Source organism: Apiospora hydei (genome assembly GCF_038363865.1).
Source record: "Apiospora hydei strain CBS 114990 chromosome Unknown utg000009l_segment0_segment0, whole genome shotgun sequence".
Lineage (NCBI taxonomy): Eukaryota > Fungi > Ascomycota > Sordariomycetes > Amphisphaeriales > Apiosporaceae > Apiospora > Apiospora hydei.
In genome coordinates, this window is record NW_027117368.1 from 3,593,169 (window position 1) to 3,605,846 (window position 12,678).

The 12,678-nt window shown below is 52.5% G+C and overlaps 5 protein-coding genes across 5 annotated transcripts; 3 read left to right on the forward strand and 2 right to left on the reverse strand.

Annotated features, from left to right (window-relative positions):
* Window positions 1-891: 891 nt before the first annotated feature.
* PG997_012891 (uncharacterized protein) lies at window positions 892-3,268 on the reverse strand (the record flags this gene model as incomplete). The annotated part of the gene is made up of 8 exons (XM_066817205.1): window positions 892-968; window positions 1,074-1,338; window positions 1,411-1,538; window positions 1,910-2,044; window positions 2,167-2,349; window positions 2,417-2,602; window positions 2,726-2,931; window positions 2,985-3,268. 8 exons carry the CDS (start codon window positions 3,266-3,268, stop codon window positions 892-894), a joined length of 1,464 nt encoding a protein of 487 aa, XP_066662897.1.
* Window positions 3,269-4,612: 1,344 nt separating this feature from the next.
* Window positions 4,613-5,791, forward strand: PG997_012892 (uncharacterized protein; the record flags this gene model as incomplete). The annotated part of the gene is made up of 3 exons (XM_066817206.1): window positions 4,613-4,762; window positions 4,846-5,652; window positions 5,696-5,791. 3 exons carry the CDS (start codon window positions 4,613-4,615, stop codon window positions 5,789-5,791), a joined length of 1,053 nt encoding a protein of 350 aa, XP_066662898.1.
* A 426-nt stretch (window positions 5,792-6,217) lies between these two features.
* On the forward strand, window positions 6,218-7,420 carry PG997_012893 (uncharacterized protein; the record flags this gene model as incomplete). The annotated part of the gene is made up of 4 exons (XM_066817207.1): window positions 6,218-6,609; window positions 6,683-7,251; window positions 7,316-7,329; window positions 7,385-7,420. The coding sequence occupies 4 exons, from the start codon at window positions 6,218-6,220 to the stop codon at window positions 7,418-7,420; spliced, it is 1,011 nt and encodes a 336-aa protein (XP_066662899.1).
* Window positions 7,421-7,765: 345 nt separating this feature from the next.
* On the reverse strand, window positions 7,766-9,370 carry PG997_012894 (uncharacterized protein; the record flags this gene model as incomplete). The annotated part of the gene is made up of 2 exons (XM_066817208.1): window positions 7,766-7,842; window positions 7,945-9,370. 2 exons carry the CDS (start codon window positions 9,368-9,370, stop codon window positions 7,766-7,768), a joined length of 1,503 nt encoding a protein of 500 aa, XP_066662900.1.
* Window positions 9,371-10,708: 1,338 nt separating this feature from the next.
* Window positions 10,709-12,083, forward strand: PG997_012895 (uncharacterized protein; the record flags this gene model as incomplete). Its single annotated transcript, XM_066817209.1, has 3 exons — window positions 10,709-11,029; window positions 11,120-11,517; window positions 11,600-12,083. The coding sequence occupies 3 exons, from the start codon at window positions 10,709-10,711 to the stop codon at window positions 12,081-12,083; spliced, it is 1,203 nt and encodes a 400-aa protein (XP_066662901.1).
* Window positions 12,084-12,678: the final 595 nt, after the last annotated feature.

Genomic DNA, 12,678 nt, shown 5'->3' on the forward strand with positions numbered 1-12,678 from the left:
GAGAAAGCGCTGTTCTGGAGGCCGAATTTGGCAAGTGTGGGATCGCAATTCTTGATGCCAAAAAAGTAGCGAGGCAATTGAATAAGTCTGGCGTCTTCTAGGTTACCTAAAGCAGCCAATGCACAGACCAACCGTCACCCAGGTATATTTGTCAGGAGCACTCTTGATACGGATAAATCATCTTCTCTCTTCTTTCCACAACGTCTTCATCAGATCGTAACAATCGCCGTGGAAGGAAGAGCCAAGATCAGTGATGACCAATGTCACTAGTACGCTAGCCCACGGATCTTCCGGCGCTCCCCACAGCACCATGAAGCCGAACTCTTCAGTCTGAGATCTTTGACCTGGCTGCTCCCTTCTCACCCCAAACAATCTTCATTTTTGTGACATCTCTACCATTGTTCTGGCTGGTCAACTTGGTGCACATTGGGGAACAGGCGTAAGTATCCGAAAGAAGGAAAGGTAGTTTGCCCGTCAAATTTCTGCATGCTAGGCGATGCCTAATCGAGAAAGGGGGCTAAACCCAGGGAGGGCGGCGACAGCACTTTCTCGATTACAGACACAGGGGAACGTAGATTGGCCAATGTACCAATTCGTATTGCTAAAGTAAATGGTTGAACACAAGTCTCAAGACTTACAACACATAACATCTCGAAGTTCCCAGCTAGACCGACCTAGAATATCCAATCTTCAGTCCCGGCAGTTCTATTGACATCAAGTCGGCCCTGATTATTGCCTTACTGGTGCTTTGTGACACCCATACATCAGCTTCTCGACTTTTCAACCAAAACCGCACCTTGCACCAGGTCAAGCCTCCCGTCTCCCATCCAAGTGCTTTCGCTGTTGAGGGAATATTGCAGCGGGACCACACCCAGCAGTATTCGAGTGTATTCATACGTACTCCTCAGTAACCGTATCGTAGCGATGGTTATCATGAATCAGGGTGTATTCAGTAGATGCCGATCGGTCTGTGAGAGTATTAGTAACTTGCATCTCTCATACAAAATGTCATGTTTCCCAAACAAGACGACCAACAGTTGGTTCTCGTCAGTTGAACTGGGTTCACGACTTACAAGTTACTTCAATGTCGCAGCTGAGAACATAATAATCCAACCCATCCTTTCCACGTACAACGGGAAGTTGATCGGTCGGAATGCTGCGAAAGTTCGCTCGCAAATGGCTCAATACCTCAACATTACCATTGCGAGCCACGGGGGCTTCATCGGACTTGCTGTCGGAATATATGGTGAGATCTATTGTGCCTGGCCGACCATGGCTAACCTTGGAAGCCTGTGAGAGATGGTGGTAGTATGGCTTCGACTCAGCAACTCGGTCCCCCTAGTATCAGTTGTGCATTAGAACTAGAGATTCATGACGTGAATTTGTATTATAAGTTGCAACGAGACTTACACGTCGAATGAACCAATGCATGGCGTCAACTCGCCAACATCCGTCCATTCCATCCCAGTGGCGCTTGTTCTCTAGCCCAAGATGCTGTTCTCTGTCGTAGGCGACGGAAAGTTCTACTCCGTAGTGCTCTGTTCCATGTCAGCCAACAACCCATTTCCGGCGGGATTACAAGTGTTCACAAGTGACACCTGCTTTTGAGTATCTGCGCATGCTTACTAAATTGGCGTTAGTATATCGTACTAATAATGAAGACAAGGCTATTTGAGTATACCTTCGGGCTGCTCTGTCCATAACTTTGAGGAAAGTATGTTTCTCTGGGGCTACTTGGGCCATGCCTCTCATCACTGCGCCCTGTACAACAGCCAACAATGGGTCCTTTGCGAAACGGATGGGGACCTTCATGTCGTCCTCGATCTCTTTCTTAAGTCGTTCTCGTAGATAGCCAGAGGCTCCGAAACCCCGACAAGAATCACGGCGTCAATGGGGACCTTGGCGGTACTGATCTGATCTTTGACTAGACGGATTGTCTTGAGGATGTACGGCTCAAACATGGCATGGACATCGAAAGCTCGCAAAGTCAGACGGCCGCTTCTGATGCCAATTTCCTGGTTGTTTGCCAACCCGTGGACAGGTACTGTGTAACGTCCGTTCGGCATCGATTCTTGAGAGAACATACGTTTGATCTGAAATCTTCGTGAGTATATTTCCACATCGTGTTGAAGCGCAGTCACCTTACACCGTGTTAGAAATCCCTACGGGCGCGTCCCAGAAGCTCGTTGTCGAAGCCTTCTTCGTTTCCGAGCGTTGCTTGGAGATGGTCGGTGAATGCTTTATCAACGAATGCCGCACCACAGAAATCTCCCGCGCCTGCAGCGGCTTCTCTGACCTGGAGTACAGGATGCAGAGCGGTGATAGTGTAGGTAATAACATCAACAGTGCCTATCATATTTTGCGTGAGTCAGTACAACTCTAGGTCAGGGTGCATGTTCCAGGAATTTCAGCTCACCTCCACCAGCGTCCAGAACAATGAAGGACTGTCCAACCTCCAAAGAGCTCTCCTGTATCATATTGTGCAGAGCGTACGTCGCGGCTGCCTCAGGTTCCGAGACCAGTGTCACACTGCCGAGTCCGCCAAGACCACGCGCATTCTCGAAGGCCTGAAGAGTCTTTCTCTTGGCAACCTCTTCCCATACTGTAATAGAAGTTAGCTTATGCATGTAAAGGTGGGTATAATCTTAGAAACTCCGAATTGGGCCGAGGCTTGTGCCTTATCGGATGCATAAAAGGTAGGAATAGGGAAGGGTTCAATACTGACCCGCAGGCACTGTCAGCACAACTTGGATGGCAGACTCCCTGATAAACATCTCCACGTCGTTCTCTCCCAGGCGCGAACTTGTTCTCAGAAAGTGTAGTATATTTTCGCCGAGACCTGACAGGTAATCTTTCACCAAACGATCCGAGTCGTGGCGAGCTAACAAGTTTCGAATCTCATCTGGCCTGTTCTTGGGAGGTTGTAGCCCTCTGTTTCCGTTAGTAACTCTGGCACTCAGTGATATAATATAAGTAGAACATACAATTTGAACCAGCGCATGATGTCGTCCGGGTGAACGTTGTCCTCTGGGATTTGGAAACCCCATTCAAACTCGCCACGTTGTTGAAGATAGCGGATAGTGGTAGGCACCTTAACGCCGCCTGTTACAGTCCCGTCAGTCTTACTTGAAGACCAAGTCTGGCATGGAATTGTGCGATCCGGATTTTCAGTTACGCCATAGGCTACTCCAGAGTAGGTAGTTCCAAAGTCGATGCCAACGACCAACGTTCGGCCACTGGGTGGGTGACCATCCATGTCTGAAGACATGTTGGCTTGATGCTGTGGTAGTTGGTTTCTTGCGTGTAACCAGTGTCAGGTCCTGTGGGGAATGATGGTGTAATGGTCGATGATGTTCAGAATGAGGGCTGTACAAAAGTCTCTTCGGTCCATGAGGATCTTATACCCATTGCAAAGCATGGTCGTAGGTGGTCTCAGGCAAATAGATAGGAGTAAGTGCAATCTAAAAGAAGAAACTTCAAAGTTCAAGACGATGCTTTTGGTTCCTGCAGCGACTCGCATGAAAGAGTCCACAAAGAAGGCTTTTTATACTGAGACATTGAGATTGGATATGAGAAAGATCAGAAGCATCCATATGCAGTTCATTTATCTACAATGCGTCCAATAAAAACTAATTGTTGGAACTTTCCGGATGGTAATGAAGATATTGCGTAGTTTCCTATAGAATACATAGAAGTGTGTCTCGGTAAGTCCGAAGCATTCAGTACTCACGGTTGCCCACATCTGAAACTATATGAGTGTTCGAACAACAGTGTACACTGGTATTGATGGATTAATTATGTAAGAGAAAGGAAAGGCCTGGCACTTGAAAGGGGACAGGCAAGGCTTGAATGCATATATGAGAACTTGTAAAAATATACTAGCCGTATGTCTGTATAAGTTGTTATACATTATAAAGCAATAGTGTAACTGATGAGAAACCTTTTTCATTGTTAGAATTGTCTTTCATTGAAAAGGGCCATGTAGAACGATGGGTATATAATCAGGTGCAACGCATCTTGAATTTGGATGCAACCTCGTTCCAGCCAGTCAAATCTGAAGTCAACCACATCAGGTCCGATGTGGCTTTTCAGTATGAGAAAGATGTTCCGAAGAATATCCTGGTGGGGGAAGAAACCTCATAAGTCCAGTACATCCAATCGAACCCAGAAGTTGCCGCTGACGCCAGGTATATCATACTTTGACTCTGTTCTGTTAAACTGCATACCACTTTGGCCTGACTCCGTCCCAGACATATCTTCGCTGTCGTCGCTGTATGATGAACGGAATTATCTTGAGAACGACTGGTCCAGGCCTGAACTCAAACGGTCAACTGCTGCTTTTCCAGGAGCTTACTCTAACCGGTGCAATGACCCAGCAGCCAATACGCGGTGAGTCAGACTATCTCGAAATAATACAAGATATGGGGATTGATGTCATATGTATGGAATTAATAGCTGTACGAAAAGCCCCCAGCAGAGAGGGAATGTGCGTGACTTCATTTCCGAAGAAATGGAGGTTGAGACCAATCAAGCCACAAACGCAATCACGCCAGAAAGCAACGTACATGGGGAGGTACAGTCCGAATCCGACAACGAGTTATTCTCGAACGCAATGAAAATCATAGAGACAGAGCACAGAACGCTCAAGACAAGGACGCGGCAGCTTCTTCAGGATCTTGCACAGGCTCAAAGGGAGCTCTCAGAGACACAGCGGCATCTCTTGGGAACACGGAGGCACATCTTCAGCCTGCAAGACCACCGGGTCCATCTCACAGCAGATACCGCAGGAAGTGCAAGTCCATAACTACGTATCATTTCTTGCTAAATTCGCTGACACATGCGCAGGCCTTCGAGGAGCTGATCGTTTCAGTGGATCAGTGGATCACTAATTACATCAGTCCGGTCTTCGAAGACGATCATGAGTCGAACAAAGCATTGCACTATGCCAAGTCGAACATCTTCGACGGGATCTTTTCAACGGTACAATACGATCCAAGGCTCTGTGACGTAGCCCATCTCCCTGAGACTGAAGAGGATGTCATTCATGCCTGCATACTTCATTGGATGGCCAAAATAATTTTCCACGATGGTTTTCAGGGAATATCCTCCAAAAAGGTAGATTTCATTGACTCGCAAGAACAGTCCTTGATGAAAGATAATGCACCTCTATATGCTGTGCGGACCTGGAAAGCACAGTCGTACTACGCATGGACCAAGACTTCGGAGTATCAGTTGCAGCGAGAGGCCTATATACATGTCCTGGCCTCGCAACTGGAAAGCGAGATGGCAATGTTCCTCCAGCATAAGGAGGCACATGGGGCCGTCGAAGCTCTCCGAAGTAACATAGTAGAGCCAGCCTTTACTCTGAAAGAGGGGATGATGAGCAGCAGGGAAAGCTTTGCGGTCGAAATCGAGCATAACGATCCATTGTTCGATGATCACAGATCCGAAGATTCGCCAATCGATTTTAAGTGGTCAGATTGCCTAGATGTGACAAACCACCACCGTCCTGTCTCATCTGATACGCTTCGCCAAGACCACTCAAAGAGGTTGATTCCGTTGTTTGCAAAAACGCCAGGCCTGACGATGAGAAAACTACAAGATGACGATACGTTCGGCCAACCGAAAGTCCTCGTGAAACAATGTCTCCTGGTAGCATGGAATCAGCGTCCGGAGGCGTACTATCACCAAACAGGGGAAGAGTCAACATTCTTCGCGCACTTTTGTCGTTACCATAAATGCGGATGAAATCAAGACTGTTGACTTTGAGAAAGCAGTCGAGAACCAATAGATGTATATCTCTATTAGATGGAGGACCGGGAAAAGCATAATGGGGACGGCTAGAGTTGAAATATACCTTGGTATGATGGATAAAACGGGAACCAACTCCATACATTATCGATTTGTATTGCAAGTGATGTTCTAGACAATGGTTCCGGCTCTCTTCAATAGAATATGCATCGGTATACTTAAAGTAGGTATCCTCGAAATACCAAGGGCGTTTACCACTGAAATAAACAAACGCCAGTGACTTCCAGAAAGGTCCCAGATACCCGAAGGCTATATTTGTATCAAAGAACCTCAGGCTGTATTGCGGAGAGACTTGTATAAAATCGGCATTGCATTCCAAGCTCGGAAGCTGGGGTAGCACAACCTCACAACAACCAATCTCGCCCACGGAGCTCTGTCAACAAAATTTCCCCAACGCAATACAAAAATGCTTTCTCTCTTCAGACAAAACCAGAGTCAACATAAGCATAATGTCCAGTCCGGGGCCAACAATCTCCAAAATGTGGGCTCTTCGGCAGAAGGTGCCACAGACATCGGCAACCAACATGGCGGTGGAATGGAGCATCCCTTGTTTCGGCAACTTGTCCTGAACCGTGAGTGCACCATCTGTATGGATACCAAGCCATTGGAGGATTTCCCCAGACGGCGCACTACGAGCACTTGTGACCATCTCCCCACAGCTTGCAGGGAATGTATCCAGACTTCTCTGCTGGCCCAGTTCGAGGAGAAGGCCATGGAGCACATCACCTGTCTCGAATGCCCCGAGATGCTTGCACCTAGTGATGTACAGACCTTCGTGCCACGAGCCAAGTACCAAACGTAAGTGGCAACCATCAGTTTGACATGTTACGGAGTAAAAAGAGGTTGTATAGAAGCTCACGAGTGGGTGCAGTTACGCGGAGCACGCTATGAACAAGACACTGTCCAGCATCGGCCAGTTCGTCTGGTGCCCGTTTGGCGGTTGCGAATCTGGTCAAATCCACTCGCCGGGTGCGCAGCAGCCCGTCGTTCTCTGCCAGAGCTGCGGCCGCCAATTCTGCTTCACACACCACACCAGCTGGCACCGCGAACACACCTGCGAAGAGTGGGACCAATTTTTGGCGGACGACAGCTTCCGCAGCTGGACCCAGCGCGAGGAAGACCGGGAAAATGCCTACGACGCGGACATGGCGGCACTCGACCGCCGCATCAACGAGGCCGAATACATTCTGCGCGAGTCCATCATGAGCGCCGAGGAGGCGGCCAAGGAGCGCTTCGAGTTTGCCGAGGCGCGCCGCCGGAGGAGGAGGAGCGGGCAGCGGCCGGAAGAGCCCGGATCGAGGAACAACGCCGCTTGGCCCGCGAGGAGGAGCAGCGGAAGCTGGTACGGCGCCGGGAGATGGAGGAGGGCGAGAAGACGGTTTCGAAGTTGTCACGACCCTGTCCAGGTTGCAAACGGCCTACGGAGAAGATTGACGGCTGGTAAGCATCGCCCCTGCCATCGTTTTCAGTAAACAACATGCTAACTTACGATATCACATTGCAGCAACCACATCCACTGTAAGCTACAAACCCTGTCTGGGGTCGAGATGCGTATTTGCTAACATTCTGCCAGGTACACAATGCCGCTGTCACTGGGACTGGGTCGTAGGCAAGGAGTACCCCCGGGTCAACTTTGGTTTTAGTAGCTGAAAACCAACATTGCTACCTGACGGTGAAGGACGAATCTTCAGAATTCAACTCCCACAGGAGACTGGGTGCCATCGGCTCCAAGAGATATTGACTTAAGAAATCTAGTTCAGTTGACTCCCCAACTACCATCACCAAAAATAGCGGTCACAGTAGGGTTTGGGCTGATAATTGCTGATGAACTTATTTTGACGTTCCCGTCCGCTAACTAGTCATGGTGTTGCATTGGTTCCAAAACAGTGTTTCGACCGCAGCGCATCTCGACACACAAACAAGTAACACGCTGGCCACAGGGCCGGCTCCTAAATTAGTCCACGCCTCTGTACTCGAAGTACTGACTCCATTCCGGATCAGCTCGCAGTTTGGAAACGAGATCCTTTTCCACTATAGACGTTCTTGACTTAGCTACCATCCACTGACTGCATTGATCCGCCCACAAACTAGGTTGGGGCCTAGGGCCTGGGAGTTTGGGTTAGGGTTACTTACTGCCAATGGACCATATCGTGCCCTGGTTGTCATCGTCCCCGCCACTGGTCGCCTGCGGCGGGTACACGAACACCAAGTTGGCCGAGATGGACCCGCGGGTCAGGAACCGGTGCGTGAGCGGGCGCCCGAAGCCGAAGTCGCACGAAGTCGCGTCGGCGGGCCGGTGGTCGGTGATGAAGAAGGAGAGGGGCGGCTTCGCCATCAGGTTGAAGCTGATGGACTGCTGGTCGCGCAGCGTCGCGATGTACTCGAGCACGGCCTCGACGCCGGCCTGGGTCACGCTTTGGGTGAGGCGGCGCACGTACAGGGCGATGTGCGAGAGCGGCGTTTCGTGGCCGCCGGGAGGCGACGCGAGCTCGGCGATAGTCGGGAGTTGGACCGAGGGCGGCGCCATCTCGCTGAAGCCGCCCGTCAGCATGTTGCGGATCATGCGCTTCGGCGGGTCCGGGTTGTGGAAGCGCGACCGCATGTCGACCGACTCGCCGAACCAGGGCGCCGTGGCGGCGAGGTCGGCCTCGTAGTAGGGCACGCGCACGCGCGTCAGGTGCCGCCAGACGAAGGCGCACATGGCGTCGTAGGTCGAGACCCAGCCGCCTCCCTCGGCCGCGGACGGCTGCGCCAGCTTCTTCAGGGCCTCGGCCTTGCTCTTTGGCAGGTGGAACAGCACCGACTCGAACTGGTCCTCGGACGGCAGCTTCGGGTGGCGCGGCGCGACGGGCGGGCCGTCCACCAGCTGGTCCTGGGGCAGCTGCTTGGTGAAGCGCGAGACGTCGATGCAGGCCGGGTCCCACGACGGCCACTGGGGCGCGCCGCCGGTGGCCCGGGCGTCCCAGATGGCGCGGCAGTTGTCGGAGAGCTGGCGCGTGAAGTTCCGCCAGCCCACGAGGTCGGCGGCCCAGTGGTGCAGGTGCGAGCTGAACATGGCGCCGCCGCGGATGAAGTTGAGCTGGAAGCCCGAGGTGATGGGGCTGTTGTTGGGGTTGGACTCGGGCCGGCCCTCGCCGTAGGGCATGCCGTCGAGGGCAAAAGCGCCGGCGTTGCCGCCCAGCGACTTGCCGGAGAAGGTCATCTTCTCCATGTCGTCGATAGAGGGGTACTCGGGGCCGTCGAGCCATTTGACGACGTAGCGGACCGTCGTCGCCTTCTTCTTGACGAAGGAGAAGCCACCGCCCTCGTCTTTCTCGATGGTGCCGCACAGGTGCCGCACCTGGCTGAGCGTCTTCTCGAGACCCTGCTGCAGGACCTGGGCGGCCTGGTCCCTGTGGGCGTCATCCAGGCGGAAGTACAGGGCGAACTGGCAGTAGACGACGAGAATGATGGGGTCGAAGAGCGATAGGCGAAACCGCTCCTCTTCGGGGTCGTTCTCCCAACCCGCGGGGTGGATGGCGTGTTCTTCCTGCCTGGGCTCGCGCTGTGTGACGACCATGATTGCGACTCTGTAGTGTTGGGGTTACTAGGTTCAATGTTGGTTTCCAAATCAATCGGGGACCTCGTCGATATGGTGTGCGTGATATTTAGTATGGATAAGTACCTATGGAAGTTACAAGCGATTGCCGCAAGAAATACATCTGCGAGAGCCTGCAGGGTCCCCCTTTTCCCCGGCTAGCACGCCCCAGCTTTGCTTGATGGGGCGTGATGGAGTTATGCGTAATGTTCTTAGTCGCAGCAAGGTGTTACATCGAATGGCGACATACGGCCTATCACAATCTGGCTGGCATGGCCATTGATCCTGCGTCCAGTTCCATTCCGAGCTGCTGCCAGATTAGGAAAGCCAGGGCGGAGCGTTGTCCTGATGGAGTGACTTACTGGGCGCGTCCCGGGCCCGCACTTCCGGAGGGACCAGGCTCACGACTGGCCGGCTGGCAGGCTGTCCCACCGGCGTGACTGTGCCGCCGCCGCCCCCCTTTGACTGTGCCGCCGCCGCCCCCTTTGACTGTGCCGCCGCCGCCCCCCTTTAACTGTGCCGCGCCCCGCCCACGCCCCCCTTTAACTGTGCCACCCCTCTTAACCAGATATAGAAAGAACTAAAAAGCATTTAACATCTTATACCTTAATTACTTTTTTAGTGAAGAATCGGCGTTTTACGCAAGTGCACCGATATTATATCGAAATCTCGGCTCCATTGCTCCCAGAGGCCCTAAACACCGCCCTACCCGCCATACCCCGGACTGACGACAGAGGGGACTTTACGATACAGTAATCTACGGGTGCGCGTGCGAGGACATGCCGCCCCTGGCCATGAGGCATCACTCAGTACGCACCGGCGTTTTACAAACTCGAAACCAATATATATGCTGAGCATTATATGCCAGTCGATGCTGCCGTCGATGCTGCTGTCACGTCGTACTGTTACCCTAGACTGTCTTTCTTTCCGGGGGTGTCCAAGGCGTGGAGCAGGCGGGATACGACGGAGGATTTCACGACGAAGATCACGATCATCTCTGCTTGCCGTTTCAGGATGTTCATTCCGAGCGGCCCCAGTCCAGGGTTACCTTTCGGGAATTGGGATACTCTCGATCTGTTCCCGTGTTTTGCCGTCTATCCAGTCCGATACGCTTTTACTAGGCTGGCCAATGTGGTTTGCTTTTACTTCTCGTGCCTCCCATCCGCGCCCCCCCCATCTCGAGGGTATTTGGGATCTCTTCTCGTTTCAAGCCAAGGAGGTCCCTCCCCCAAGCCCTCCTCAACATCGCATTGTGCTTTTGTGTTCTGCTTTTTTGCTATTTTCCTTGTCGTCAAGCAGGTTCCTGACGACATCCACACCATGTCGCTCGATCTCTCCGCCTCGGTCCTGCCGCCACCGGATGGTATGGTCTCCAACTTCGACGACCCACCGAGCAAGAACAACGCCCTAGGCCTCGGGGCTGTCAGTCTCATGCTCATTGTGTCGACTCTGGCCGTGGCGGCCCGGCTCTACGGCAGATTCGGGATCGCGAGACAGCTGAAGGCCGAGGATGTCCTCACCATATGCGCCTACGCCGCCTTCGTCGCGGCGGTATGGACAGACTTGATGTGGCTTCAGTACCCGGGCTACTTCGTCCATGCTTGGGATATCAAGGTCGAGACCGAGATCTCGGCACTGTATGTATGTAGAGCATTCTCTCTCTCTCTCTCTCTCTCTCCCATGTCTGTGTCAGTGTCAATTAAGAGAAATACTAATATGTTTCGTTGACAGTATGCGTTCCTCTTTGGCGTTTTCTACTCTAGCGCCCTGGGCCTCATCAAGATCGCCATCCCGCTCGAATGGTCCCGGATATTCGTGCCGCCTGGCACCCGGAAGAAGAGCTACTTCTGGTGGGGCTCCATGTTCATCGTCACCCTCCAGTCCCTGGTCCTGGTCGTCATCACCATCCTCCTGAATGTGCAGTGCATTCCCCACGAGGCCATCTGGGACGTCACCAAGGTGGCCGGCGCCAAGTGCTTCCCCCTTCCCATCCTACAAAAGGTCTCGGCCAGCACCCACTTCGTCACCGACGTTATCATGGTGCTGTTGCCCCAGAAGGTGGTCTGGTCGCTGAACCTGTCGATGCAAAAGAAGGTTGGACTTGCCTTCGTTTTCAGTCTTGGTATCCTGTAAGTAATTTCCCTACATCTATCTTTCTGATACTGCTGTGAGGTGCGAGGCGGATAAGTGCTAACGGGTAGACTTGAACAGGGGTGTGGTTTGCTCGGTCTTCCGTCTGGTCGACACGCTTGCCCTCGCGACCGAGAAGGACGTCTTTTTCTTCACCTCGCCGGTCCTGCTATGGTGCACAGCCGAGATGACGTGCGGCTTCATCGTAGCCTGTGCCCCCAGCCTGCCCCGCACCGTCAAGGAATCGTACCTCCTCCGCAAGATCTTCGGCAGCACCGTGTCGGGCACCGGGCCCAGCTACAGCAACCACAACGGCCCTCGCTCGAGCTACAACGCGCTGTCTCGCAAACGCAATAAGGACAGCATGTTTGACGATACTGAGACCGGGATGCCGTTGAGCAAGCTGGACAGGTCCGAGTCGACCGAGCACTTACGTGAGGCTTCTTCGAATTACGGCGACGCAACCTTTGGCGGTGGCATCATGCGTACGACGCAGGTGACGGTTGTAAAGGATAAGGGGTCTCGGAATACAGGCGAGCCTCAGGTGGTGTCCGCTTGGTCATAGGCTTTGTTACGTGTACTGAAAGCAACTTACAGGAGGTGATGTGTTCTAGGGGCCAGATGGCATGGAATAATACGGAGATGTATAATGATGTTGATGATTGTATACTAGCGATTGATAATACTCAAGAGTCGCGTCCGTCATATTATCCCGAGCCTGCGGAGAGTTACTCACATACGCGCGTAGACTGTCCTCAGCGTCAACTCCTGGCTCATCAACAGTAGCCATTCGGTCTTCGGCGCGGATGCGGACACCTTCAATCCGGACCGCTGGATGGATCCGGAAGAGTCCGAAAGAATGGCGCCCCACCTCATGCACGTAAGTACCTACATAGCTATACCACTCTTTGCCCGTTGCCATGCGCCGATTCTCCCCCTATATTAGCGCGGCATCTTTCATAGTGGGGCACGGGCTACAACCAGTGTCCCGGCCGAAACTTGGCGAACCTCGAGACATGCAAAGTAGTTGCGCAACTAATTATAGACTATGAAATCGAGCTGGTGTAGTAGGGTGGGAGCTTTACATTCAAGAACCGCTTACTTTGCCTTGCTAACCCTCACTTTCGTCATTTGAGGCAACGTGGTAAGGTCGCTTGATC